The 26,956-nt window shown below is 43.2% G+C and overlaps 1 protein-coding gene across 1 annotated transcript; it reads right to left on the reverse strand.

Annotated features, from left to right (window-relative positions):
- Nucleotides 1–1,825: 1,825 nt before the first annotated feature.
- Nucleotides 1,826–26,434, reverse strand: prkcha (protein kinase C, eta, a). The gene is made up of 15 exons (XM_017409829.3): nt 26,282–26,434; nt 25,797–26,159; nt 19,772–19,835; nt 18,786–18,939; nt 18,653–18,687; nt 18,482–18,564; nt 17,277–17,406; nt 17,049–17,182; nt 16,812–16,949; nt 16,103–16,276; nt 13,813–13,967; nt 9,010–9,148; nt 7,585–7,773; nt 3,691–3,837; nt 1,826–3,611 (listed from the first exon to the last, which is right to left on the reverse strand). The coding sequence occupies exons 2-15, from the start codon at nt 26,145–26,147 to the stop codon at nt 3,462–3,464; spliced, it is 2,043 nt and encodes a 680-aa protein (XP_017265318.1). The 5' UTR covers nt 26,148–26,159; nt 26,282–26,434; the 3' UTR covers nt 1,826–3,461.
- Nucleotides 26,435–26,956: the final 522 nt, after the last annotated feature.

Below are 26,956 nucleotides of genomic sequence, written 5' to 3' on the forward strand. Positions count from 1 at the left end.
TTACAAATATTTCTTCAGCAGCCTTTATGATTGCTGTAATTTATTTTATTATCAGATTACTTTGATTACTCTTAGAAACTTCTAAAATGAATGCTTCTATCATGCTACTAGTATTGGTTTTGGTTATTCTAATAGAGTGTTTAAAGTTGATCATTTGAAACAACCTTTACAAGAAAAGCACTAGCTAAAGAGACGTCCCGTGTGTGCTCTGCAAGCTGTTTTGCAGTGTAAATATTTGTTTTAGTTTCATGAAATGGCAGTTGCAACACTAAAGGAGTGTCTGCTTAAAACCCACAAATCAGGTTCTGTTACTCACAAGGAATAAGCAAAAAAAAAACAAATAACAAACCTTATTTTTAGGTATGGTACAACATGCTGCTCTGCATTCATTTTTTTGTGAAATGAGTATTTCTATTATTTTGCATTTGAAGCTTACTTAGTAGCTTGGATCATTTGATGATATTATTTATTTTTGATAGAGGGGTAGGATAGAACTAGTATAAAATGTATATTACACACACAAAAAAACACTTAACACATTTAATAATGCTGTACTTTTCTTGGCGTACTCCTGCATGGTTTTACTTCTGCTAGTTTTTCCTTTCTGCTTTATCCCAGTGCAGATACTATACATACTGTTCCTGTATGCCAAAAAAATACACCATTGTTATAGTGGTAAAATGTTTTTATAGTGTTTCTAAATGTTATCCAAACCTACATGAAAAATAAATGTTATCTAGTAACGGGCAATTTAACCATTTATAGGAATAAATCCTCCTGTTTTTAGCACTTAAGTGTGAGCGCATACAAGGACTTCCACTTCATACTCTGTCCTGCTGGGTTTCAGTAACACGACCTATCTAATACTGGGCATATACAAATAGGGATAAAATCAGAGAAATAAATTCCTTCTAATACGTCTGACTTAGCACGTGCTGGTTGTTCTGTCAGGCAGCGAGAGCCGAGCAAAGTCCTGGATGTCATTTTCCAGAAGGTTCTGGGTCTCACCTCAGTGTGAAGCAGCAGAGCTGAGCTTGGGCTTGAGTCATAACATCGAGTCATTTTGTAAAACGCGGGGCTGCATTTCACAGTAACGACTTCACTCAAGACTTAGACAAAAATATGACCCTGAAATAAGAAAAAACTGAAAAAAAAAAAATGAAATCTCTACAACAGACCTACCCAGTGAGCTTTGATCAATGTAACCAAGCCAACATGTTGTCTGACTGGTTGTGCCTTCATGTATGTGACGAAACAAAAACAGTGATGTGAAGCAACGATTAGAGGCACGAGTCCCCAACATGTTTACATTTGATGCACAACATTAATCAGTAGTTGCTGTCAACTCAATTATCACTTTCTGAAAGTTTCATTAAAATCTGTTCAGTAATTCACAAGATATTTGGTGGAAAGTACAGACATACAAACACAACGGCACAAATATCCCCCTCTTTGCCTTTGGGCGTTAATATATAAAATTATTATTTGTAAATGGATAGTTTTATTAACTGCTTGTGATTTGGAGGCTCTGTAAGGCAGAGAAGAGACACTGCTGGAAGCTATCAATAACTCTGAGACAAGACTCAGAAATGCTTTTTTCCCCTCCACTCCATCAGACACAACCTGGGGAAGCTGCCAAAACAGGGTGCACCAGTGCCAACAAAAACACGGTGTATTTCTGTCCACACCCTCTCGCAACGTTAATGCAAGCTTATCATTTGTTTTTGTTGACAAGCCCTCCGCACTTCCTGACACGGAGATTAAAATTGTATTTGATGATGCTTTCAAAAAAAAAAAGGTTAAACCACAAGATTTATCACACCGATTCAAATTTCATAAATAAAACTTTATAAAACAAAACAAAACAAAAAATCATTTCAGTTAGGAACACACATCTGGTTTTGGTCTTAAAAGCTACAGATGCAATTCTGTGTCTCAAGCTGCCAATTTCCAACCCTACACAGGACATGTGGTGGAGGAGATAAACGCGTGTGGAGCCCGAAGACTTCCTCCTTCGTGCTAACAGGAACAACCCGTGTCCTGGAAGGTTCGGCTCGTTCGTGTCTGTGCAGGTCCCACCGCGAGACCTTCAGCTTCCTTTTTTTGGTGTGGCTGTTTGCAGTCGTTCTGAATTCACGCGGACAACAGCGATAGGCGTCTAAACGCAGCTGAGAAGGGCGCCCCGAGTCTGCCGCTGCTTCTTGTTTTCGATCAAAGGCGGCCGTGTCGACGTGGGTGGGCGTGCGGTTTCCTGTTTATCCTCTGCCGAGGCTGCAATAAAAAAAACATTAAAACAAAACAAAAAAGCACAACTGAAGGCCACCTGCAAGAGGACGAGTTACTGTTACAGTAATGTAGGTTCAAAATGTCAAAGCCTGCCTTTTACTTTCCCTTCTCACAGAGACAGAATTGTTCAGTAAAAAGAACATTTAAAACAGTTTTTTTTTGTCTGCATATGAATTGAAATGAATTCCCACTTCCAGTGCAGTCTGAGCACAGACCTGGAAGCTTACAAAGGCTCTGTGTTCGCTGCGGGAATGCCGGCGAGCGTCAGGAGAACAGGACTCCGTGATTACGGTTACCCCTCGAGGAATTTCAAGACACACCATTTTCTTCCCCCCCTATCAAACCATTGTTGATGGTTCTGTTTAGAAAATCAGCCGTGTGGTGAAGTCGACAGATTTGTGTATACTTCCTCATCAGCATGAGTCAGCACGTTGCCTCCAATGAAAAGCTGCCTGATCGAATTACGCAGGATGCAAAGTTGCCATCCATAATTAATGCACGCGTCTAATTATCTTACACGTGTGCACAAGTTGTGACCCAGATTTTATTTCTGTGCGAGCAAGTTAAAGGGCTGTTTCGCTTCTTTTGTTGGAGAGTGGACAGAGCGCTCGCTTTGCGTGTGAATTTGGATTTTTCCGAGGCAGGGTTACATCACTGGAAAGCTATTTCATCTGCTCCATCAGTCTTTCCGGGATTTAACTGGCATTTTTTAATTTTCTGGGAATCTGGCTTACTTGTTCAAAAGAAGAAGAAGAAGAAAAAAATAAGAAGCACTTTCTAATGGGGTGGTGTTGGTTCTGTGCAGGGCATGAGCAAAACCTGGAGACCGTAGCATAAAAAAAATACTAATAAAATAATAAAAAGTGCTTTTTTTTCATTTGAAGTAAAAGGAAGCAAATTCATTACAACACAAGAGCATTTCAAAACCCACTTGGATGGGCGTGCCAGTTAGGCCGTCTGACAGTAAAATCTGAATGCAATTTCACAATCTGGTCAAACTGCAAGGTCCGGAGTATCATGAGAGCATCTGAGTTCAGTTTCTTGTTGATCTCTGACTTCTTGACCCTTTGCTCTTATTTCCGAGGAATGCTGACAGCACAGACTCCAAGAACCTGTCGTAAACGCGGTAAAAGAGACTGAGAAGAATGACACAGGCGGAATGAAGCTCGAGGCTTTTAGAGCTCAAGCAGCTCGGGCGAGGTGAAGGAAAAGTTTCTGAACTCCTCCTGGTTGATGGCAGGGATCGCGGGGTCGTCGATGGGCGTGAGCGTGGGCTCCTCCTGAGTGAAGTCGGGGTCGAAGTTGTTGACGTCCTCCGGCGTTTTCTGAAGAAAACAGAACGCACGCGTCACAGCCCCGAAAAGTCGCACACATTCGAACCCTTACACCCTCGTCACGACTTACGATCCTCGGCTTGAACGGTGGCTCTATCTCTCTGCGGTTCAGCTTGTCCCAGTCGATGCTGGCGAAGAAGGCATGGCTGATCACCGCATTCTCGCCGCCTTCCAACGGCACGCAGCCAAGTCGCCGCACAGGGTTTTTGGTCAGGAACTGTGGAAGTCAAAAGACGGGAGATTACGTTGAGCTGCTTTGGTCAAACCTGGGAATCAAACGTTAGGTGCAATCCAACGCCCTCGGAGGGGGTGTGGTGAACGACTCTGAGCCACCACCGCGCCACATGTTAGGTCATTGTCTGCAAAACTCACCGAGGCATGTCACATTTTGTGTTTTTAAGGTCAGTTGGCTGTGGCAGCCATCTTGAATACATTTGACTCCAAAAGTTAATGACGTGTAGATTATTTTCTGCAAGTTTTATTAAAATTAAAACATGATATCCTGATAACAGACATGGACAAAAACCTTGTAATCTGCCTTCGACTTTTCGTCTTTTGGTGACGGGAAATAATACTAATACTACTAATACTACTACTACTAATAATAATAATAAAACCTGAGACTATGACCTTAAAGCAAAATAAGAAACTGGATATATTTTTGGATGGATGCCATCCAGTCAATCCCCACCCTCCAAACACTCTTTTTCTTTTACACACACACACACACACACACACACACACAGAGGTTTGGTCTAGCACCTCCCACACTGTTTTAGTTGGACAAAGTTTAACTACATATACAGTAAATCACATCTGACGCGTTTCCCCTTCCCAGTGTTGCACAAACTAAAACAATCAGTCCCCTGCTGAATTCCAACCCTTGCTCTACTAAAAGTCTGAATGATGTGGGCTAAAAGAATTACAAGGAAGCAGATCATCCAAAACAACAAAAAAAAAGTTACTATGTTTGACCTCGCCTCTGAACGGAAACAGATGTTAAATAGTTATCGATTCACTGTCTTGTTCCTCAGGACTGAGCCTCCGTCTCCATGGTAACAGCTGCCTGCAGATTAACCCAAGTCACTGGAAGGGCCGACAGTTTTTGTAGTACTAGATCCAAACACTAATAAATACCAGTGATGTTGCTTTTTCTCAGCAGTGTCGGTGTGAGAAAACGCAGCTCAGTCTGAGTTACTGACAGGAGCTCCCACCGACAGCACCGCACCAGACGTGCAGCTTTAAACCGTGCATGGACATAGAGATGATTCTCATCGTTTATCAGAGACGGTAGCGTGTTTATTAAGGGCTGAAGTGGCAAAAAGGGACTGGATCAGTCAGGAAGTTTGGTGGCTCCTAGTTTTTTTATGGATTAAAAAACTGCAGAGTAAAAGCGGAGTTTGCTGAAATTTGCAGAAGAAGCTGAAACTGAGTTGTTAAACCTAAAAGAAGCATAAACACTAACAAAAAGCTAAAAAAACAAACAATAGCTAACAGTCAAAAGTAGCTAAATTGTTGCAAAACACTAAAATCTAAGTAGCAAAAGGCTGGTTAAAAACTAAAACTGTCAGACTGGTATGAAGAAAAGAACAAAAAGATTAAATAATTGAATATTCTAAGCATAAAAGTTACAAAACCCCAAAAAGTCCCAGCACCCATCTCCTAAAGGAGATGAATTTTTTGCTATATGAACGGCTAAAAAAGCAGAAAGCATGCAGAAGCATGCAATGTTGGACAATAACAACAGTGCGAATGCTGACTCAGCAAGTATGGATTGACAGAAATAAAAACCCACCAATACCTTTTATTTTACTTGCAAACCAGAAAGAGTCGCTATTATAAAAACATAGCCTGTCCTGTTGTGAGTTACCGACTTGCAGCTGAACATTCTTTCATATTTTGTCCTACGTTGAGAGTTGCTCAAGAGTTGTTTAAAAGCCCTTCAACCACCTCTCAATCCTTTGTGATTTATGGCAGCCGGATTGCGGCGCACTTTAGAAGATCACAATCACAAGGTAATCAGCTCGTCTTTTGTAGCTGAAACACAAAAAAAACTGCATCAATCACCTTCTCCTACCTGGCAGCTCCAGGCGGGTTTTAGCTCTGACAGTCGCCAGTTTCAGCTAATACTAATCAACTGGCTTCACTTGTAAAAGACTTGTTGATCTGGTGATAAACGGCAATTAAAGGACGAATTCACCAAATCACCTGATTGGTTTCTATATTAAAAAAAAGACTTTAGTGTGAAATAAACAAACCTTCGCTGTGTTTCTCACATGGCTTCTAACACATCTAGACAGAAACCAATCAACAGGACAAATAGTCTGTTTTAAAAAGTGCCTTTTTAGTGGATTGATTTTTAATATTTGTTGTTTAAAAAGAAAAGAACCCCCTCTAGGTAGACAAATAAAGTTCATTTAATTTGGAGTTAGACGGATTAATTAGCATCAGTCGGACCGCAAGCCGTGCTCCAGTCCAGCTGATGCCATCTTTCCATGTCTGCACGTCTGCCGGGCCGTCTTTAGAACCAGAACCACGGCCGCCATGTCAGCATTACCACATTAAAGAATGCCTGATGAGAACAGAACCAGAACCATTGAACCATTTATAAAGCTTTAAAAGTAAATTCAAATTTCGACAGTAAATGGGGCCAAAAAACTGACTCGGTTTAGGTTTTAATGCACTCAAATGTTCGAATGAAGGTTTTCTGAAAAACCTTTTTACAACCCCAGTTCCAAAATAGTCGGGACAATGTGCAAATATTGTTTGCCAGCACTTGTTTTTATAAATGATTAATTTTATGTTACTGTTTTCCTCAGTATCACCCAACATTTATAGGCACTTTTAAGTAAATGAATAAAAAAGTTGCATCTCTTTTAAACAGCTTCATGCGCTAATTAAATATCTTTAACAAACATTTAATAAACTCTGCTCCCTGAACTCAGTATTGGGGAAGTATCACGGATTCTGTCACCATATTTCAGCTGAGCTCCAACGAGCACGAGGAGGACTTTGCGACGGATGAGCCTTCGACAAAAATAGAACCGCAGCCTCCAAATCCATTCAAACCATGACCCGACGCAACACCGAGGGCAAATCAGCATGGGAGTTTTGGCGTGACGCTTCCTCGAGCGTTTGGGAACAACAAGACGCACAGTGTGCTCCGGGGGCGGCGGGGACGGGAGGAGGGAGGAGATGTCATATTTATAGCTTTGAGCCGTGGTTGGCCGGTGAACCATGCCTTAATATAGTTATGCAACAAACCTGGGGCCAAACAGCTGGCTGGCAGACGTTCTAAAGTTACCGTATCGCTCTGCGGACTGAGGCTGTCACATCGTCGGATGGACAATAAACTAACCCCGATCCGGAAACCCTGGGAAGCTGATCAACTTTTCCTAAACTGTTCAGCTGTAGAGCGCTAAAACTTCAGCCCTCTGCTCCGCGTGCAATGGGAAAAATGCAGAGAATGAATTTCCCCATTGGGCATAAGAAGAGTGTGATAAGTTAACTGCCTGCGGATGAGTGTGTATATATGTGTGTTAGCAAAATATCTCACGAACCCTTACACAGATTTGAGTGAAACTCTCAGGAATACCTGGATGCACATCTGCAACTCTATTCAAGACGACTGACGCCACATTGAAAGAAAATAAAAGCACAGAACGGGTCAGTCCGTTGTGCAAATATTGAGCTAAATTCTGAAGTGGTAGTAGCTGAGAGTCATTCACAACACACACTCTGACTGTGACATCATGCAGGATATTAGGCACGGGGTTATTTTCAAGGTTTGACCAAAATGACGACATAATCTTAGCATAACATGTTGTTTGTTTAAAACTCGGGCGTGAAATATAATTTCCTGTATCGGCCCGGAGTTGTTCCCATGATTGTATGACAGCAGCATAGTCCTGGCCTTCTTCCAGCTTTATTTACCATTTCTGTTTCGCAAAAAACAAACACTCACGGCTTTGAGTATGTCCACGGCCTCCGTGCTGAGCCAGGACGCGTAAACAATCTCTTCGTTGAGGATGGATTCGAAGAGGTCGTCCTCGTTTTCGGCCTCGAAGGGGGCGTGTCCCGACAGCATCTCGTACAGCAGCACCCCGAGAGCCCACCAGTCGACCGAGGGGCCGTACAGCATCTCCTGCAGGATCTGTGGAAACGTCACAATGCGTGGACAGCACGCAAAGTTAACAAGGACTCTCTGTAGCGAGCTTCAATCGAATATGTGCGCTTTAGCCAGTGGGCGTTTCTCTGCAGAGGAAACGCAGAGTTAGAGGCTGCAAAGAGGCCCTTCATAAACCAGCAGCGTTTGGCGCAAACGTGGGGACGTGAACCACTTATTCCCTCGTTAAGAGAAACAAGCAGGCGCCTGAATATTCATTCTGATGAGTGAACCGGGCCTTCTCGGGGAAAACGGCGGAGCTCACAAGCTGACCTCACGCTCACGTGCCTGCCTTCCAGTCAGCCAGGAAGGAATTTTAAGCGACGCGCACCGACCGCAGTGTTTGTTCTGACCGAGGTGGCCTGACGCGGCGTCACAGGAGCTCAAACATCCCGGGCTCCTGCAACGCTCAAATTTGGTGGAAATTATTCACTGGCGCACGCAGTTTATGCTGAAAATAGACACAACACGTAGCGTAGCACGTTTCTGTTTCAGGAGAACGAAAAAAAGAGAAACATGATTCAAGTTTTAGTGCTTTAAGTCATCCTGAGTACACCATAAACACAAACTGTTAAAATTTAACCAGTAATTTGGTCTAACACGTATTTCCCAACCCACAGGAAAGTCTTGAACCCCCCCCCAGTTTAGGAACCTCTGGCGTGTGGCTTGTTGAAAATCTGGGCAAAACAAAAAACGTTGACCTGCCAGAAAGGAAGCGAGGAAAGATGCGGGGAAAAAAAAGAATTCAGCAAAATATCTGGAACCCAGAGGTGACAGGAAAGGAGCAATAAAAAGGTACTATATGTAAATTCAATAAGTTTTTTAAAATTGTAATAAATTCTCTGGGATAACCAGAGCGTCACCCCGCAGTTCAAAGCAGGAGTGGAAGTTTAGCTCTGCAGCAGGGACGGTGAAGCCAAAAAATGAATCATGAATGCAGAAAATAAAATGTAATCCTGAGTAAATACATACTTCCTGGCTGCTGAAAACCTCAGCCTGAAACATCCTACAAAGTGGCCCAGCCAGAGTCTGGACGTAAAAACTGTGCTGAGTTTGTAGAATCGGTCCTATGACAGAATTAAACCGAGTCTGCTGCCAAACGTGGTTTATTTAAGTAGTAAATGAAGACTTAAAAGTGCTCTCTGAAACCATGTTATCGTCTCGTTTTGTAAATGGAAGACAGCAGCTGTTCGAGGTCTCTAAGAGCAGGCGTGTAAAACTGACCTCGGGGGCGATGTAATCCGGGGTGCCGCAGAACGTTCCCGTCGCCACGCCTTCGAACATTCCCTCCTTGCACATCCCGAAGTCCGCCAGCTTACAGTGGCCGTCCTTGTCGAGGAGGACGTTGTCCAGCTTCAGGTCCCTGAGAGACGGGGAGACAGACGGGGGACGGAAGGTGAGACGTTTGGTCGCATCCAGATGATGGAGCCTGGAAAACGCTGAAACCCAGCCCAACGTGGCGGTCGTTTCTGATTCTGTCTCATGACGGTGGAGGTTTGAGGACAGAGACAACTCCCTGACCGATTCAAGATGGCTGCCACGGCTAAGAGACCACAAACATGGCTGTGACTCAGTCAGTTTTGCAGATTTGGAGCTAAAGCTTGGTGTGGCGGCAGCTCAGACTCGTCCCCAGCTTTTACTCTGAAAGCGAACTGATCGCAGAAGCTTTGGACTACTCAACTCTGTCTGTTAGCAAAATATCTCACGAACCACTGGATGGACTTTAATGAACCTTTCAGGAAGTAATGATTTGACACAAATCTACAACTGATTCACTTTTGGAGTCAACTCGATTGAAGATGGCCGCCACAGCCAACTGGTCTTAGAAAACCCCAAAAGGGCTGTAAATTAGCCAATTTTACAGATATTGAGCTAATCTTTGGTGTACGAGCAGCTGTGACTAATTCACAACATTTACTCAAATGCTACATATCGCACAATTTCTTTTACCTAAAACTTTGGCATTAACTGTAGGCGTCAGTCCTGTTTGTCTGTTAGCAAAATATCTCAAGAACCACTGGACAGTTTTTAAGGAAACTCTTAGGAAGTAATCACTGGTTGGACATCTACAACTGATTAACTTGCAGGGTCAACCCAATTCAAGTTGGCCGCCACGCCTAGTCAAAACTAGCAAACACAAGAATGGCGATAACTCTGTCAAGTTTACAAATAAGGAGCTAAGATTTGGTGTGGTAGTAGCTGAGAGTCACTCTCAACACATACTTGAAGGGCTAATAGATCCTGCAACACTGCACAAAATCACACAATGTTGTTTACCATAATCACTAAAACTGTCATTTCTCATCAAAATATCTCAGTTAAATGACTTTTTATGAAGCAAATTAATCTTGCTTGCTTTAGAAGCCGCTGAAATATGCAACAAAGAAAATTATAAAAGAACAAATATTCTGTTCATTAAGTGATTTTTATCATTTCTTAAAATAAGAAGAAAGACTTTAATAAACTGTGATTAAATGTGCCTTTTTATTTTGAAAAATAATCTATAGTTTAAGTGTCTGAGGCTGTATGTGTGGGTTTGGATCATTTAAATCAAAGTTAAACTGACTACAACTACTTACAGCAACTTTTATAGACCTTTATAACAACTAAGAGGTAATAATCTTTGTAGTTACTGTAAAATGCTTTAATGCTTTTGATAAAAGGAAACAATAAACTTTAACAGTTGTTTGTGGCAGAACTCGCATGACTGGTTTTCCCTTCTTGACGCACTAATTGCACTCTCACTCCCTCGTCTCCAGGAGTAACCGTGGCTTCATAACATGAGTAAACAAAGTTTCTTTACAGCCGCCGGCTGTGCGTGCCCACTCCTCCATACGTGAACACTGAGGGGGGGAGGGGGAGGGTAAATAAAAAATAAAATAAATCTGCCGTGTGTGTCGGTGTCAGCCGGTCCCTGTCATCTGACGGGGAGATTAAACCTGCTGACTGAGGGGTCTTGGGTTAAGCTCTAATCTGTGATCAGGTGACCTAAATTCACGCAAAAGGTCACGACACGGGGACGACCCGAAGCGAAGCAGGAGATGCTGCGTAACACAGGCTGCCGCTGATGAAGTAACAGATTTCAGAAAAATATTTAATTTCCTGTTTCAGTTCAAGAAAATTTCCGCGAAACAAGATAAAAGGCCGACTGCTGATTAGGCGCTGGTTTGGTTGGATTAATCTGGTTTCAGCTGCTTTTCCCTACTTAAGGCTGATTGTGCAACACTAAAACTCCTGTTTTTATGGCTCGGGCTTCTCAGCGTTCAGCAAATTGGAAAAAAGAAAACAAACCACTCTGATTTTCACGCATCGTGATCAATGTAAACAGAGTGCGCGCCCAGAGCAGAGCAGAGCCAGGAGAACTGAATCAGGAACATTTAAACACTTGTTTGATTTAAAAAGAAAAAAAAAAAAATATATATATATATATATATATAGTGAACATATCTGGCTCACTGAGCTACACTAAAACACATTCTGCAAATAACCATCACAAGCAGGCTCTGAGCCTGTCCTCCTGTGTGATCACTTGGACACCAGGGTACGAAGAGCAAACAGACGGACGGAGACGCTGATGTGGGGATGCCTCCGAGGAGCTGGCAGATAAAAGACAAAACATGAAAATTTCCAAAGAGAAGAAGAGGAAGTGCTGAGAAACGCTATGACGCACAAACTGAAAGAGGTTATTTTTTGCTGTTGCTGTTCATCTGGACCAGGTGTCAGTTTCCTGGAATCTGACTATATATGTCGGCTTTTATCGCTACGGCAAAACCAGATTTTATTTGATGCGATCAGTTGCCAATAATGAGAGTATTAGTTGTTGCATCTAAAACATGCGCTTTATCACGCTCCGTCGAAAGGCAGACGATGACGCTTTTGCCCGTGTCTGATTGTTAGCAAAATATCTTGCAATAATCACCTGATTTTCATGAAACCTGCAGAAAATAATGCCTCTACCACAGATTAACCACTATTACTCAGTCAGTTTTACAGATCCTGAGATACTGTTTGGTGTGGTGGAAGCTGAACATGGCATTTTATCAAAACGGCTACAACTTCATCATTTCTCCAAATAAGGTGATCTTAGTCTAACACTCTAGTGTGAAAGGCAGTGGGTGATATGGGCCTTTAATTCAAAGCATGTTTTCCATCCTTTAATCATTTGTTGGCTGTAAATGAAGGACGTACCACTACATCACACCTCTCTGGAAAGATCCTAAATAAGTCACTCTTTATTCAAAGCATTTTATGATATAAAAGGATATTTATTGTCCTTGTTGCTCAGTAATCTGTCAGCTCTGTGAACAAAAAGCAACAAATGTTAGTGAGGGTGTCTCGACCCTTCCAGTTTGAAACAAAAAGCGGACATGAAGTGGCCTCGTTAGGTCGTGAGAGCAGCACAGTAACCGTGGCGACAACTTGGCTTTGTCATGTCCGCACTTCTCCGATGCGCGAGCTGCAGTTTGGGCTCGCTAATCAGCAGCCATTGTGGCGTACGAGGTGTCCGCGGACGGTCACAGGACGCGCGAACTAAATATAACTCAGAATTTACTGTTAGCTCACATGACGGCCCCGCTCCTTATCGCCATGCGTTGGCGGGGAGCCCTGCTCTGCCATCCAAGCACACACCTCGGAACAAAAAAGGTCACAGGCTGGAGTAAACACTAACAACAACATTAGAATACATACAAAACAAAAATATCACTATTAGCATAATTATTAATGGATTTACAGCAGCATTTTTAAATCAATAGCTGTGCAAAGGGAAATATCACCATCTTACTTTGTCTCTGTCGCAGGTACTCAGCCTGGATTATTACCAAAGTGCAAGAATTTTAAAAACAAAGCAAGGTTTTTATCTAAGTCTGACTAATCTAACAAACAAAAGCGGTCCTTCCAGCATATTCGTCAGCATCTGCTTCTAAGATCTGTGAACCTCCCAGGGAACGTATTCAGATCATTTGTTTTTTTTTGGGGGGGGGGGTGTATTTTGACAGATTAATCCTTTTCAGGTCATCTTACGACATCCGAGTTGAGGTTAAAACTTCGGCTTGGCAAACGCAAAACAGGAGTTTTCTTCTTTTCGAAAGCTTTATTGCTCCAGCGTTCGAGCTGTGTGACTCACCGTCCTGCTGCCGGATGTTGCCAACGATAAATGATAAAATACATCTACAATGGCTTATGTAAGAACCATTTCTTCAGGTAATTTGAGGTGAGACTCAAACCCACGATGCTCCCTCTGCTTTGCCTTACAGCTGGGAGGAGATTTTAGCTCTTTTTGCAAAAATCTCTGTCAAAAGAACAGTGTGTAAGAAGGGTTTTGGTGTGTTTAGGTGGTCTCTTTGAATTAGTTTATTTTGCTCATATTCAGCAAACATCAGATTCAAACATCTCCACCCCCCCCACCGCCAACTTAGAGTGGCAACATGTCTGAATTTCACCCGTCCGTAGAACATCTGTGTTATTGTGCGTTGATGCACGCTCAACTATTTAGAAACGCGTCGACGGCCCTTTCCAGCTTTGCGCAACTCCGTAAAGCTCCGTCTCCGGTTTGGTGAAAGTTGCGAGCGCCTTCAGGTTCAAGCCGATCCTGACAGGCACCAGACTTTGTCTTCACAGGGCGGATGTCCCTCACCTCACATTCCTTATCAGGAATACCTGACGCTGAAAGGTTTTTGGAGGAAGTCCGTCCAGGATTTGACTCGAGACCAAATCATATCAATCATCGAAGCAAAACCTGGTTCCTCCAAACACACCTAATCTAATCTCACCTGTGAATCTGACACTTTTTGTGGCAATACTTTTTTAAATATGTCATCTGGGGTTGCAGCAAACCAACATTGTATTAATGCCCACTCAGGTTGTGTACTGTTTCCCACAATTACCCTGAAATATCTGTGGTTTTCTTTCTCATCACTCAGACCTGATGCAACGTATTGAAGTTCCCATGGCTGGAGGACACTTTGAGTCTCAGCAAGAAGAATCACTCCGTGAGCGTGTGTGTGTGTGTGTGAGATTGGTTCAAACCTGTAAATGATGCCCTTGCTGTGCAGGAACATAAGAGCGGAGGTGATCTCTGCCGTGTAGAATCGCGCTCTGACCTCTTCGAATTTCCTAGACTTCTGGATGTGGAACATGAGGTCTCCGCCGTTTACGAACTCCATCACGAAGAAGAGTCGATCCTGCCGTGTAAAATCGGGAGATGACGTTTACACGGGTGGCCATTTTATCCCTACAGCACGACCAACGTGCTTTAAAACAAACAGGAAAAGCTAAAGGTGTCTTGTTTTCATTCAAAGTCAAATAATCCTGTGTTAACCAGTTGTTACCATCAGGCAGACGGTTAAACAGAGGATGCAGTGGAGCAGAGACATCCATTTTAAAAGGGAAATATATTTGCGTGTCCTCAGCATAACAACAAAAGATACTGTACTTTCTAAATTGATCTCAAAGACGAGTATTCCCCCATGGATACAGAAAAAAAACACCTCTCAGACAGAATGGTGCCTTTAAGACCAACAACCCGTTCAAGTCTTGACAAATGAATGTTGTAATCGACGGTTTTTTAAAGGAGGCAGTTCAATCTAAAAGAACTAAAACAACAGAGAAACCTGAGCCCGCGGTGTAAGTGCAGGAACCCAGATGCACGACAGAACCGGTGGCCATGAACAAAACCAAAACTGCGTCAAGGATTACGCTTCACATAGGCTTTCCCATGTCATTCAAAGTGGAAACACTTTCTGCACAAGTGGATGCACAGAAAGGGCCGATCAAAGCCACAAATCTCTCCTCTCTCATTACGGCCTACAGTCAATAAGTAATCTAGTAAATGGGAGTTTTCTAGTTGGGGTTAGGGAGGAGGATGTGATTTACAGACAATCCAATTAAAGCGATCAGAATATAAAGCTGCAGCCGACTGTTTTAGTCTGCAACTTTTATCAATCTGTTTCAGACTCTGCAGAATAAATGTGACCTATGATAAAGGCCTCTCAGAGTGTCGTTTTACAGCACAACTAATTGAATCTTTAAAGTAAAGCCTTCTTGATTACGCATTTTTAAATCAAGTGCACCTGCAAATGGGATTTTCTGTTTATTTTTTTATTATTTGTTCTGGGATTTTCTTCAAACATCCAAATTGATTGAATTAATAAGAATACAAGCTGCTGTGTTAAAAGTCAAACCTCCCCTGAGACATAACTGAGTAAAATCAAAAGCAAGAATCTGCCCCCGACACCACAGACTAAACAACAACCCCCCACTCATTTCCTCCGCTCCTCTTTCCATACCAACAAACCTACATTTCTAACTCTAGCACGTAAAAACCACAGATAATTTTATACTTTTGCTTCACAATGTGCCTTCACAAGAAAACTGGGCCGGCATTTGCAGTGATCGCAGAGAAACTAAGAAAAAAAAACATATTTTCTGCAGTTCTGTGTGTAGATTGGAGCTGGTGAGAACTGTCATGACATCAAGGCACCTCTTTCCTCAAAGGTTTAACAGCTAAAGCAGATTAGAGTGTGAGGCAGGTTGCCATTTTAGATTGACTGTCAGATAAAAACTGGGAAACTGCTGCCACCTGCTGGCCAGCTGAGGAAATGCACCCTGATAGACCGACGCTTTTTAACGACACAGGTCTTCTACTCAGCTACAGTCGTTCAAAACTTTATTAGAATGCATTGATTTAGAAGACGTTTTTATGTAAAGTATCTTTGAGTTTGTGAGCATTCATAGGGACAGAATAGTTACCGCACAAGATTAGTTAAGGACGTGTTTTTAGGAGTAGAAGCGTTTAAACATCTACACCTGATGAACTTTTGGAGTTGATCCGATTTATGATGGCCGCCAACTACTCCTAGAAAACACAGAAAGTCAATCATATTTGCAGATACTGAGCTGAAGTTTGATGCTGTAGTAGCCAAGGGTCATCCTCAAGGCAGTTTTTGAGCACAGGCAGATAGTGCATTTTCACATGAGGTCATTTCCAGTATTTGACCAAAACATCTATAACCATGTCACTTCCCAGCACCAGATGATTTAAGTCTAAGCCAGATATGCATCCCTTCACAGAACGCTAGGCCTTTAAGGTTGTACATGTTTTATCAGACCTTTAAATAACCTCCTAAAACAAGGAAGTGTGTGAGCTGTCACAGAGGCTCTGCTGTTGCCGCCCACAGGCGACGGTTCTCTCTGATCCGCCAGCAGATCGCTGCATCTCACTTTAACAGCTCGGCTCTCGCACCAAAACCGACCGACCGGAGCCGAAAACAGGAAGCACCCCGACGCCTCGGGTGAACGTGCTGCGTTCGAAACTGACCGGTGTCTGAAAACAGCAGTAGAGCTGCGTGAGGTAGGGGTGACAGCGGGCCAGCGACAGCACCCGCTTCTCTGTCATGGTGCACTCCACGTCATCATCCTGCAAAATGATGTCCTTCTTCAAGACCTTGATTGCAAAAACGCAATCTCTGTCGTTGAGTTTCGCCAGCATCACCTGCAGACAGAGAATCACACACAGATTGTTAGAGAAACGCAGCAGGAAAAAGCACAAAAATCCTGCGGTTTAACTAAATCTTCTTGGGTTGATGACACTTGAAGGATAATTATTTCACCAAAAAAAAACGTCTTTTTTTTTGACACAAAACAATTATTTGGAGCACCTGAGGATCAGAATTATGCATCATGCTTCTGATGGGATCCATGTTGTTTTGTAGCCGTGCTCAATTATTTGTGACTGATGGGCTCAAAACATGTCAAATGTTAGTCTACGGTTGTTTTTGACACTAGTTAGAATTTAGAGTCTTGCTTTTTTCCAACAAATATTGACATTTGGTCCTAACGCATTCTTCTACTTTTATTGTAACTTAGATAAAATCTGGGGAGTATATCATATTGTGTCATATTTCCGAAAACTGACATGTTTCAGCATGACATGCAGACATTTTAAACGACCAGACCCGTTCTGCTTCACTTCCATAACTCTAACCGTTACAGAGCGTTCCACCATTGTCCTTAATGATTATTCCCACCTTGCCAAAGCTGCCTTTTCCCAGCACCTGCAGGAACGTGAAGTCCGAAATTCCCAGCCGGGGGACCTGCTGCTGAGTTTCTGAACTTGTGCTCTCGCTCCTCTCAGAGGACGCCCTCCTCGGCTCGGAGCCTTTGACCTGCAGACACCAAACATTCATGCGTTTACGAAGCCACGTTCGCGCGTGCACGACTTCTTTAACTCCTTTTAAAGAAATAAAAAAATGAAGCTTTTGTACGATTGTGTTTCTTTTGGACAGCCCTCCGGCCTGCAGACCCATCTCAGCGAGCTTGTTGGCCAGTTCCACGCTGTTCACGCCGCAGTTGGGAGCGACGTTGCCTTTACAGCGGATGTGAACGTTCATTTTACAGACTAAAAGGAAACAAAAAAAACAACAACACAGACACTCAATAAAAGATCAACCTAAGATCTTAATTTTAAACCCAAGTTTCGATGTGGCTCTTACTTTTGCAGTGCAGTCCCTGTCGGACTATCCCCCACAGCAGTGACCCGCAGTGATCACAGAAGGTGGGCGACTTGTAGTTGTGGATGTTGAACTTGTGGGGAACGTTGATGCTGAAGCCTTGGGTTACGGGCTGAAAGAGGTGACATCAGGAGACATGCTTTGACTCATGCACGTGCTCAAAGTGGGACTTTATTTTTTGTTGAATTGCCGAGTTTGTTAAGAAGTTTCCAGAGGAAGAGGAACTTGTGCCGTTCAGCAAAACCACGGTGAAAAGGAGCAAAAACTGCGAATGCAAAGCGAGTCCATTTATAGAAAGCCGCACATGCGTGAGACACACACGGCGCTCCGGTTCAGCGGTCAACTCCCTCAGAAACAGGAAGCCTGCTGGGATCAGTCCGCTGATCACTGCAGGTGTTAATTACAAGTGTGTGTGGGAGGACCGCTGCTATTACTGTACATTCTGAATTAGTAAAAACAAAGACGTGCTTGAAACTTTGGTAAGATGGGAGAAAAAAGGTGCAAAGCCCGAAACGTTCAGGCATAAAGATTATTGTGTGAATGTTGATTCTGCATTCACATGATCGTTTCCCTGGTTTTAGCTTTTTTTGTAGGCTTGACGCAGCGACTTCTGCAAACTTTGTGCTTTTCTTAGCCTTGTATCAAAACTTTCAGCTCATTTAGGGGATGGGTGCTTTGACTCCTCACTTTTAGATTTGTCCTTTTTTAACTTTATTTCCAAATTTTTTAAAAGAAATATATAGTTTTCAATTCCTTCAGAAACATCGTTTTTTTTAATCTGCTTCAGCATACCTGTTCTATTTTTATATTCTTCTTGTCACTTTAGCCAATGTTTTACTGCTTTTAGCTAATGTTTAGATACTTTTAGCTAGCTTTTTGCAACTTTTAGCTAACCTTTGCTACTTTTAGCTCTTAGCTTCCTTTTTAGTACTTTTAACCTTTAGTTAAAGTTCAGATACTTTAAGATTTTAGCTAGACTTTTGCTACATTTAGCTATTATTTTAGTACCTTTAGCTTCTGTTTCGCTGCATTTGGTTTTTCGACAGTGTTCTGCTTCCTTTAGCTTTTAGCTAATGTTCAGCTTCTTTCAGCTGAACAACTCATGCATTTCTTTGATAATAATCCGATTATGGGATGATGAACAAGTGAATCAGAAATGGCGTTCTGACGGCGTTCGCCGCAGCTACCTGCTCCTTTGGCGTCTTCTTCATGCGCGGACACACCGTAACCACCAGCTGGTGGCATCGTTTATGAACCACGCAGGTACACACTGAAACACAGAGCAGAGAGACAACCCGCTGTCATGCCTTCTGCACGTCTGATCAGGAGATGGCGATGAAAAGACAAAGTCTGCACACCTTGACACTGGTAACCCTGTTTCCCAAACACGCCCCTGCAACAGAGATTGAATAAAAATAAGATTTTTTTTTTTATTCTCCCCTCACAGACGGGTTCAGTCAGCAGTGAGTCACTCCTGTTTGACCTTCTCACCAAATGAACTCCTTGCAGTGGAAACAGAAGGTGGGCTGACGGAGGAACGTGGACATGAACTTGTGTCCGTTGACCTGATGGATCCTCCGCCTCACGGCGCCCTGCCGCGTCCTGGTGAACTGCTTGTGGTTGGTCTCTTTCAGCACGGCGTCGTCTGGCGACAGAGACAAAGAGCTGCTGTTAACGAGCCTGAAATGTAGGACTGGGCGCCGTGGAGCGGCTTGTCTGCACAACTCCACGTCGAGCACATTTGTTTGACACGAACACCACTTGGGTTTCAGCACATCGAGTCAGCGTAGTGACGCGACATGAGCGACTCAAACCACACTTGCGTTACGGAAACGTCTGAGCCCACACTCTGCCCCTGTGGCTGTTTTAATTAAACGAAAGAGGGCGTTAAACCGAGCATAAAACATTCCACACACTGTACAGCAAACCCTCCTTTCAATACAGACTTCTCTCTGATTACAACACAAAAAAGATGCTTCAAATATTTCCTTATAACATATGTTTGAAGAGCTTATAAATATATATTTATTAAACCCTTCAGTGAAGATGTGCTGTGATAACATATGAGCCTCCCAGTAATCAATTTGTAGTTAAATTATTTAATTTTATTTTAATTGTTGTCTGTTTAAGAACAATAAAAAAGGTTCATTTTACATCTACTTGGGTTGAGTCAAAATAAGATGAAACATCAAGGCAAAGGACAGGAAGCACTTCTGGTTAGTAAGTATGAAATAATAACTCAGAAAAATGACACAACTGGTTATCAGCACACCGCTCCAACTTCCCCTTTACCAGACCTGCAAGTCAGCTTCCCCCCCCAGGTCCCTGAAACGGCTTTTTTTTCCACATGAATCGATCAAAAACTTGGACGCTTTGTTTTATCACAACTGCACAAACGATCAGACGAGAGCGGCGATCGCTCGGAACAGGAAGCTGGGCTTCGAGAGGCGCCAGAGGAAGAGCTGTGGCGGCCGTACCGTCGGTGAAGGATCCAGTGAGAGCGATGAGGACGTACACTTTGCCTTCCGGCTCCAGGTCCATCTGTGGAAACACAACCGGCAATTACTTCTGAACGCTCACACAGGAAACGTGACACAAACAGAAGGCCTGGAGATGCACGTCGCCCGCCGCCTTTCACGCCGGATCTTCTGATGGAGTAGGAGCTGTTTTAGTCGATCCCGGAAAAATAATATTATTTGCAGTTTCGCACACGAGCATGGGCGCAGATAGCATGAAGGATGGGGGGGCCATGACCCAACCCAGATTTATGGTGTCTCCGATCCCCCTCCCCCTCCCCCACAAGCACAGAATTAACATCGCCGGTAAAACCGATGATTAATGTTCTGTTATTTTGACTCATTTACATTTAAGTGTGAATAAAGAAAGTGTTTGTGTGACGACTAATGTTGTGTTTCAGTGGTGCACAAATTTAATAATCCCCCCCAAAAATAAAATAAAAGCCACTTATTCTGTTGAAATCCTTTGCTGACAGATTGGAGTATGAGCTACAAACACGCCAAACTTCAGCGCAATATCTGTAAAAGTGACTGAGTTCTGGCCTTTTCTGTCATCGTTACGGTTGGCCATCTTGAACTGGGTTGAGTCCAGAATCTAATCAGTTGTAGGCGTGCATGAAGTGATGAGTTTCTGAAAGTTTCATGAAAATCTATCCAGTAATTCATGACACACCCACCCACACATACACACAGACAATGGCCTTTGGGTGATGAGCGAATAAAAGAAAACAGTCTTGTTGAATTACATCCAGCTGTGAAGACTGAAGCAGATAAATCTGCGTCTGAGATGTAATCTGCTCTCGACTTTTGGTATCAGAACTCGGGAGCCGCAGAGGTGTTTCTGCATGCCTTTCATTCTTTCGCCTTCACGCCACGTTGAAAGAATGCGAAAGCGTGGACGGAAACGCGGCGGAGCAGGTGTGACAGGTCAGGCGAGCGGTGGGAGGATATTCAAAAGCGTCTCAGGGAAACCGGCGGGGAAGGGGGGACAAGGGGGGGGGTCTTTGTGAAGGTGGACACTGCCTGGCTGACGGAGAAACTCTACTTCCTGCTCAAACCACCGAGTGGAAACTTCAGTCGTCATTGTACGCTTAAACCAAGATCTATTTCTGTTCCATGCACCCTTCCTGGAAAAAAAAACTAACTGATGCAGCAAAACATATGACATGTGGTGGATGAAAACAGCAGACACGCATTCTGTGGGGTTTAGGGAGATCTTCTCTTTATTTTAAAAAAAGATCTTTTTTTGTTGTTGTTTTGTTTTCAGCCGCCTGCTCACATCCTGTCTCACGGTCTAAAGCCTCAACGCCAGGCCGGCCACTCCACGGTGAGACTTCCTCTGTGCGCCGACAGAGACGGCTCAGCTGACAGGTCTGTTATCCGCGCGCACGCCCAGTCCTGAGCGATGAGCTGCCCCGCTCCTCCCTTCTGCCTCTGCCCGACGAGAGGGGGCAAAGTTTGGCCATAAAAAAACCCCCGGCGAGCGCAACAAATAAATAAAAAGAAGGGTTTCAATGACTCCAAGCGGGAGATAACGCATCGATAAAGACTGGTTTCTGTGGGTCCGAGACGGGAGAAAGCAGATCTGATCAGAAGCAGCCGTGCAGCGTGACGCCGCGTTCAAAAAGCAGAACATTTAAGGCTTCGTCGCGAAGAGGGAAGTCTTTAATTCACGTTCAAACAGACGCAGAACAGGATGAGGCCCTAATTAGCACTTCGCACTTTGAAGTCGAAGAAGTCTCTGCTTTCTGCACACGTCCACAGGTGCTTGAATGCCGAGCAAGCACAAAAAAAATAAAATCATTCTTGCATCAGGGGGTGCATATCACCCGCCACCTTTCGAGCCGGAGTTTTAAGCTAAAGCCAACTTATGTTGAGCGTTGAGAGCAAACCTTGAAAAGACAGTTATGTCACCCTCAGAGGATGTGTTGTGAATGACCCTCAGCTACTCCCACGTCAAATTTTACCTCAGCATCTGTAAAACTGACTGAGTTATCGCCATTTTTGCACTGGCTTATGATGATTACCTGTGGCAGCCATCTTAAATTGGGCTGACTGTAAAAGTCAATGTGTCGAAAACGTACAACCAACGATTACTTTCTGAAAGTTTCATTAAGATCCATTCAGTGGTTGGTGAGATATTTCACTAACAGACAAACAGGGTCGATACGTGCAGTTAATGTGACAGTTTTAAAAAAATAACCCCCAAGCAAAGCAGAACGTGGATTACGTGTTGTGGGTGACTCTCAGCTACAACCACATGAAATTTTAGCACATTATATGTAAAACCGACTGATTTATGGTCAGTTTTAGGTTTTCTAAGGTCAGATGGCTGCGGCAGCCATCTTGAAACAGGTTACAACAGTGGTACAATCTGTTAGTGCTCGGAGGATGAGTTGGGGATCAGTATCAGCTACTAACACAACAAATCGGAGGTCAGTATCTATAAAACTGACTGGGTTGCAGCCATTTTTTGTGTCATTACGTCCTGAAAGTTTAATCAAAATTCTGTCCAATGGGTTCATTTTGGTGACAGAAAAACACATCGGAGTGATAAAAACTGTGGTTGAGGATAATGACCTTAAATAAATGTCATCAGGAGGTAGGAGGATAAAAAAGGAAACATGCCTCTTGGGTCTAAATGTCATAATTGTGCCATTTTAGACTAAAACAGAAACTGGGTGATCTCCTGACAAACTCTGCAGAACCTCGCAGCCGAACCGAACTTTTAACGGGACCCGTGTGGCGAATGCGGCACACACACACACACACACACACAGAGTGAGCGAGGAAGACGAGCAGCTGGATGGGAGCCAGCAGAGAAGGCAGCCTGCATGCAGAGGGCCTCCAATCAGCTCAGTGGGAAAGGCGCTGATAAACAGCGGTGTGGGCGTGTGGAGGCCTGCGCCGACTTCTGCACAGCGACACACAAAAAAGGCCCTCCGCGGCTCAGATCGAGCAGATAGCGAGGTTGAGTTCAAGCCTCAAAGTGAGAACAACTTCAGACCAAGTTCCACTTTCGTACCACTTCCTCACAGCGCTCAGGGTCTTGGTGTGCACAAGGCAGCTTTAGGTCCTTCTTGCTTCACGTTTTCACAGCTATTAGGATGCGACACAGAAGTGCATGCATTTTAAATTTCTAAACGAATGCATTTAATGGTAACTAACTGTGTTTTCTCCAAGATGATTAAAATGAAAGCTAAACACTGTAAAGGGGGATTACTAGAAGGTTGCAGTTTATGTGAGCATTTCTATAACGTCACAAACTTTCATTCATTTGTTTCTAATGCATAATGCAACTTCTGCACGCTAGTTTAACGGTTTGACAGCTCCAGGTCTGAACAGGTTCAGGTTACGTTCAGCAACACCTGCTGAGGCTGAGACGACCTGGAGGGGGGAAAGGCAGGCAGAAAAAAAAAAAAAAAAAGAAGGGGAAACTCCAGTTTGTTTTTTTTTTTTTTACTTTTCATAAGAAGAACGAGGCCAATGAGGGGACTTCATGGTTTGCTCACTTTCCATCATCACTTGAGATTATTTGCATCATTTCTAGTTTTATTTCTCTAATATTCTGTTTCTGTTGTTTCTTTTTCTGCATGACTTTTGCAGTCTGACTACTTCTGCAAACTTTCTGCTATTTTAGCCGTTCTCACATCAAAATGTTCAGCTCATTCAGGAGACGGGGGCTCTGAGTTTTGGTTTTTGTAACTTTTATACATTTCACAAATATTTCACTTCATTTGCATATAATTTCCCTACAGAAACACATTAAGATCTCTTCCACTAATACTCTGTTTTTGTCCTCTTTGCCACTTTTAGCTACTTTTAGCTTTTACCTAACCTTCTGCAACATTTAGCTTTTAGCTAACCTTTTGCTACTTCTAGCTGCTACCAAACTTTTTGCCACTTTTAGCTTTTAGCTAACTGTTTGCTACTTATAGCTGCTACCTAACTTTTTGCCACTTTTAGCTTTTAGCTAACTCTTTTGTCTCTTCCAGCTTCTACCTAACTTTCTGCTACTTATAGCTTTTAGCTGTCCTTTTGCTACTTCTAGGAGAGGCGTCTGGCTGCAGGCACCGCTCTCCGGCCTCCTCGGGTTGGATCACGAGCAGAAATATCAGCTGAACGCTTCAGTTCACCTGAGCAGAACAACAGCTCCACCTCAGAAAAAGGCGTCCATTAAAAGCATATTAGTCGATATTTTGTCGGCCTTTGCTTCGGCTCGTACGGTCTGCATCATGTGGACTGTTCTGGGTAAAACAGCTAAAATACAACCACAAACAGAACGGAATCTTTTAGCTTTTAAAAAAAACTGTAGCAAAGTCACTGAGCTCTGAAAGCCGAGCTTCTCTGGTCGTGATGAACTCGACGGGACGGCAGGCCGTTTTGGGTGTCCGGGGACGCCGAGCGTTCGTGTTTGTGCACTTTGCCACGCTTATGCAGCGTTACCCACACCGCGGCACGAATGCCCCGCGTGGTTTCACACCGTATCTGCTGGCAAATAGTGTCAAAGCGTCTGAGCGAGACACTAAGAGTCTGTAGGCGAGGACAGAGCGTCTGGCCGGAGACGATCTGTCCCTCAGAGAGCTTGAACAAAACTGAGATCAGGGAAAAACAAGGAGAGTTATTTAATGGGATAAGCTGATCTTAACGAGCATCCAACAGCTAAAGAAGAAACATCCCTGCCTCTGATGGCCAGTAAAGACTGAAACTTGATTGATTTAGTTAAACAGTTATCAGGTGCGACTGGGACCAGGTTACTTAACTGTTAGAGCAACTTCCATTCATTCATTCATTCATTCTTAGGACTAAATGAGGGCTGGATTAAACCAAAACAAAGTCACTTTCTCATCAGCTTCCACCACTTTCTTCAGCCGCGGTTCAATGGTCTGACTGCTTTTTAACTGGATCTGCAGGTGTTTTAGAAGAAGCATGAAACATAGCTCTTCTTGAGTTAATTAAAAGCAACTTTTGCAAGAATACGGACAGTAAAGAAGAGAAAATATGGTTATTTTAGATCTCAGATAGTTCAACAGTAGAGAACTTTAAGGAAAAAGGGCAATGGAGAAAGAATAAAAAAAACAAACATTGTTCTTCAATTCACAAAATGGTTTAACATTAGAGTAAAAACGCCAGAATCTACCAACAAAACTCAGGATTCACTCTGTGGGTTTCTGTTTTCCCTAAGTAAATATAGTTTATCCTAAAAGGCAACTGGGTTCTTCTGGGAAGCAGTGGTCCCACCTGACAGGTGAGCCAAACTCCTGTGTAGAACTAAAATAATCCAACTACAGGAGCCCAAATCCCCAAATTTAAACTTTTCAAATAGGAAAAGTTTTAGATAAAGGGGCTGAATTCAATTCATTCTTACAGATTCTTTCCATTCATGGTGCCAATGTTTTTTCAAAAATATGCCTTAATTTACTAGATTTAGTCAAATAAACACACTAATGTACATCCATATCTGACTCGTCTGTTTTCAAATCTGCCAAAACTTAGACTTTTTGTGACAATATGGAGGTTTTTAGTTTCCTCAGGTGTCTGCAAACTGTTCATCTATCAAATGTTTTTAAAAAAAATGTTTGAAGGACATTTTAATCAAGGCTTTTATATCTATTTTTATTACCCTTTCTTGTAAGTGCCTTTGGTTTTTATGATTTAATTAATCTGGGGAAAGGCCGGATTGTTCTGTGCCATGAGTTAAAGTAAAGTTTTTCACCATCTGATCAGTGAAAAGGTGACAATGCAATATTTTAATATAAATGAACACTAATTGTTATCATCATCAGGGGGTGTTGCAGTGAACGCATCACAAAGAAATGACCCATGAAGGCATCACTAAAAGCTACAATTACAATCTAGTTTAAAACCTTAGAAATTGATCACCATCTTAGTTTGAGGGTGAATCTGTGTGGTTTTCTCTGTGTCAGTTGACTAGACCGGGCTGGTTCTGGTTCTTGCTCTGCCCTGACAGGTTCCCAGCACTCACCCATCCCTCGAAGGTCTCCCCGGTGTTGGAGGTCTTCATCAGGTCCTCGAACTGGATGGTGCAGTTGGCCACGAAGTCGTCGTACCCGATCGGGGTGTCGTGGAAGACGGCCAGCTCGATCTGCTTGCCGTCGTTCACGTTCAGGTTGAACTCCTCGTTGAAGGTGGGCATGTTGGTCTTCTGCTTGGTGTGCGTTTGGCCCACCTTGTAGTCGTCCACTTTCATCACGATGTAAGGGTCCAGCACCTGGGGGGTCTTGTTGAAGATGACGGTGTGACGGGTGGAGAAGGTTGTTGGTTTGAGGTCCAGCGCCTCACCGATCCGGAGCTTCAGATACCCATTAAAACGCATTTTAAAGGCAGCCTGCGTGCGTAAAAGTAGGGAGGGAAGGAGGGGAAAACGGCTAAAATTATTCAAAGGTAAAAAAGTTCACACCCTCTTGGTTACAGGACCACCAGTGTTGGCGTTGTTAAACCCATCCCGACCTGAACCTGCTGGTCTCCTGTCTGCACGCACAGCCGCTGCGCCTCGGACCTGTTTTGTTTCACCAACTTTCTGTAAATAGGAAGCCACCGAAACACGCCGAGCCCGAGTTCCGCATTATTCTGTCACAGAACAGCGCAGACTGAGACTCCGCGGCTCTGTCACATGCTTCAAAACGTAGTCCTCGCGCACAGACAGCGGGGCGGGACTACACGAACCAGCATGCATCGCTCTGACAGCTGAAAGGTGTCCTGGACGCTCACCTGTCCGCCGTTGTTCGGGGAGAGCGCGCCCTCTGGTGGCCAACACATGGAAGTGCACTTTATTATTATAACAACAATAACAACAAAAAAAATAGTAATATTAATAACAAGTCTCAGCGTGCAGGAAGTGGCAATCTTTGCCAAAATATCTAATAAATAAACAATGACATAACCATAAAAGCATACTAAGCTTTTTTTGTGACGAAATTCAGATATTCCAGCATGATTACACAACCAAGAAAACAGCTAAAAGATAAAAATACAATTAAACAATGCAGCATAAAGGCACAGCAAATCTATAAATATAGCAAATTATTGTTTAAAAAATCCATTTAGCTATAATACCAAAATTAAAAGTTAAGTGTTATATTTTAAATACATCCTGCACAAATTCTGTAAATAGTTTAATGCTGA

This window comes from Kryptolebias marmoratus, linkage group LG10 (assembly GCF_001649575.2).
Source record: "Kryptolebias marmoratus isolate JLee-2015 linkage group LG10, ASM164957v2, whole genome shotgun sequence".
NCBI lineage: Eukaryota > Metazoa > Chordata > Actinopteri > Cyprinodontiformes > Rivulidae > Kryptolebias > Kryptolebias marmoratus.

Excerpts from the sequence above, each read along its gene's own strand:
- prkcha (XM_017409829.3), bottom strand. The coding sequence starts at position 26,147 with ATGCGTTTTAATGGGTATCTGAAGCTCCGGATCGGTGAGGCGCTGGAC. Across the intron at positions 16,277-16,811 it reads GAAAAGGCAGCTTTGGCAAG|GTGATGCTGGCGAAACTCAA; the intron begins GTGGGAATAATC and ends CTCTGTCTGCAG. Across the intron at positions 9,149-13,812 it reads AGCAAGGGCATCATTTACAG|GGACCTGAAGCTGGACAACG; the intron begins GTTTGAACCAAT and ends CCCGTCTCTCAG.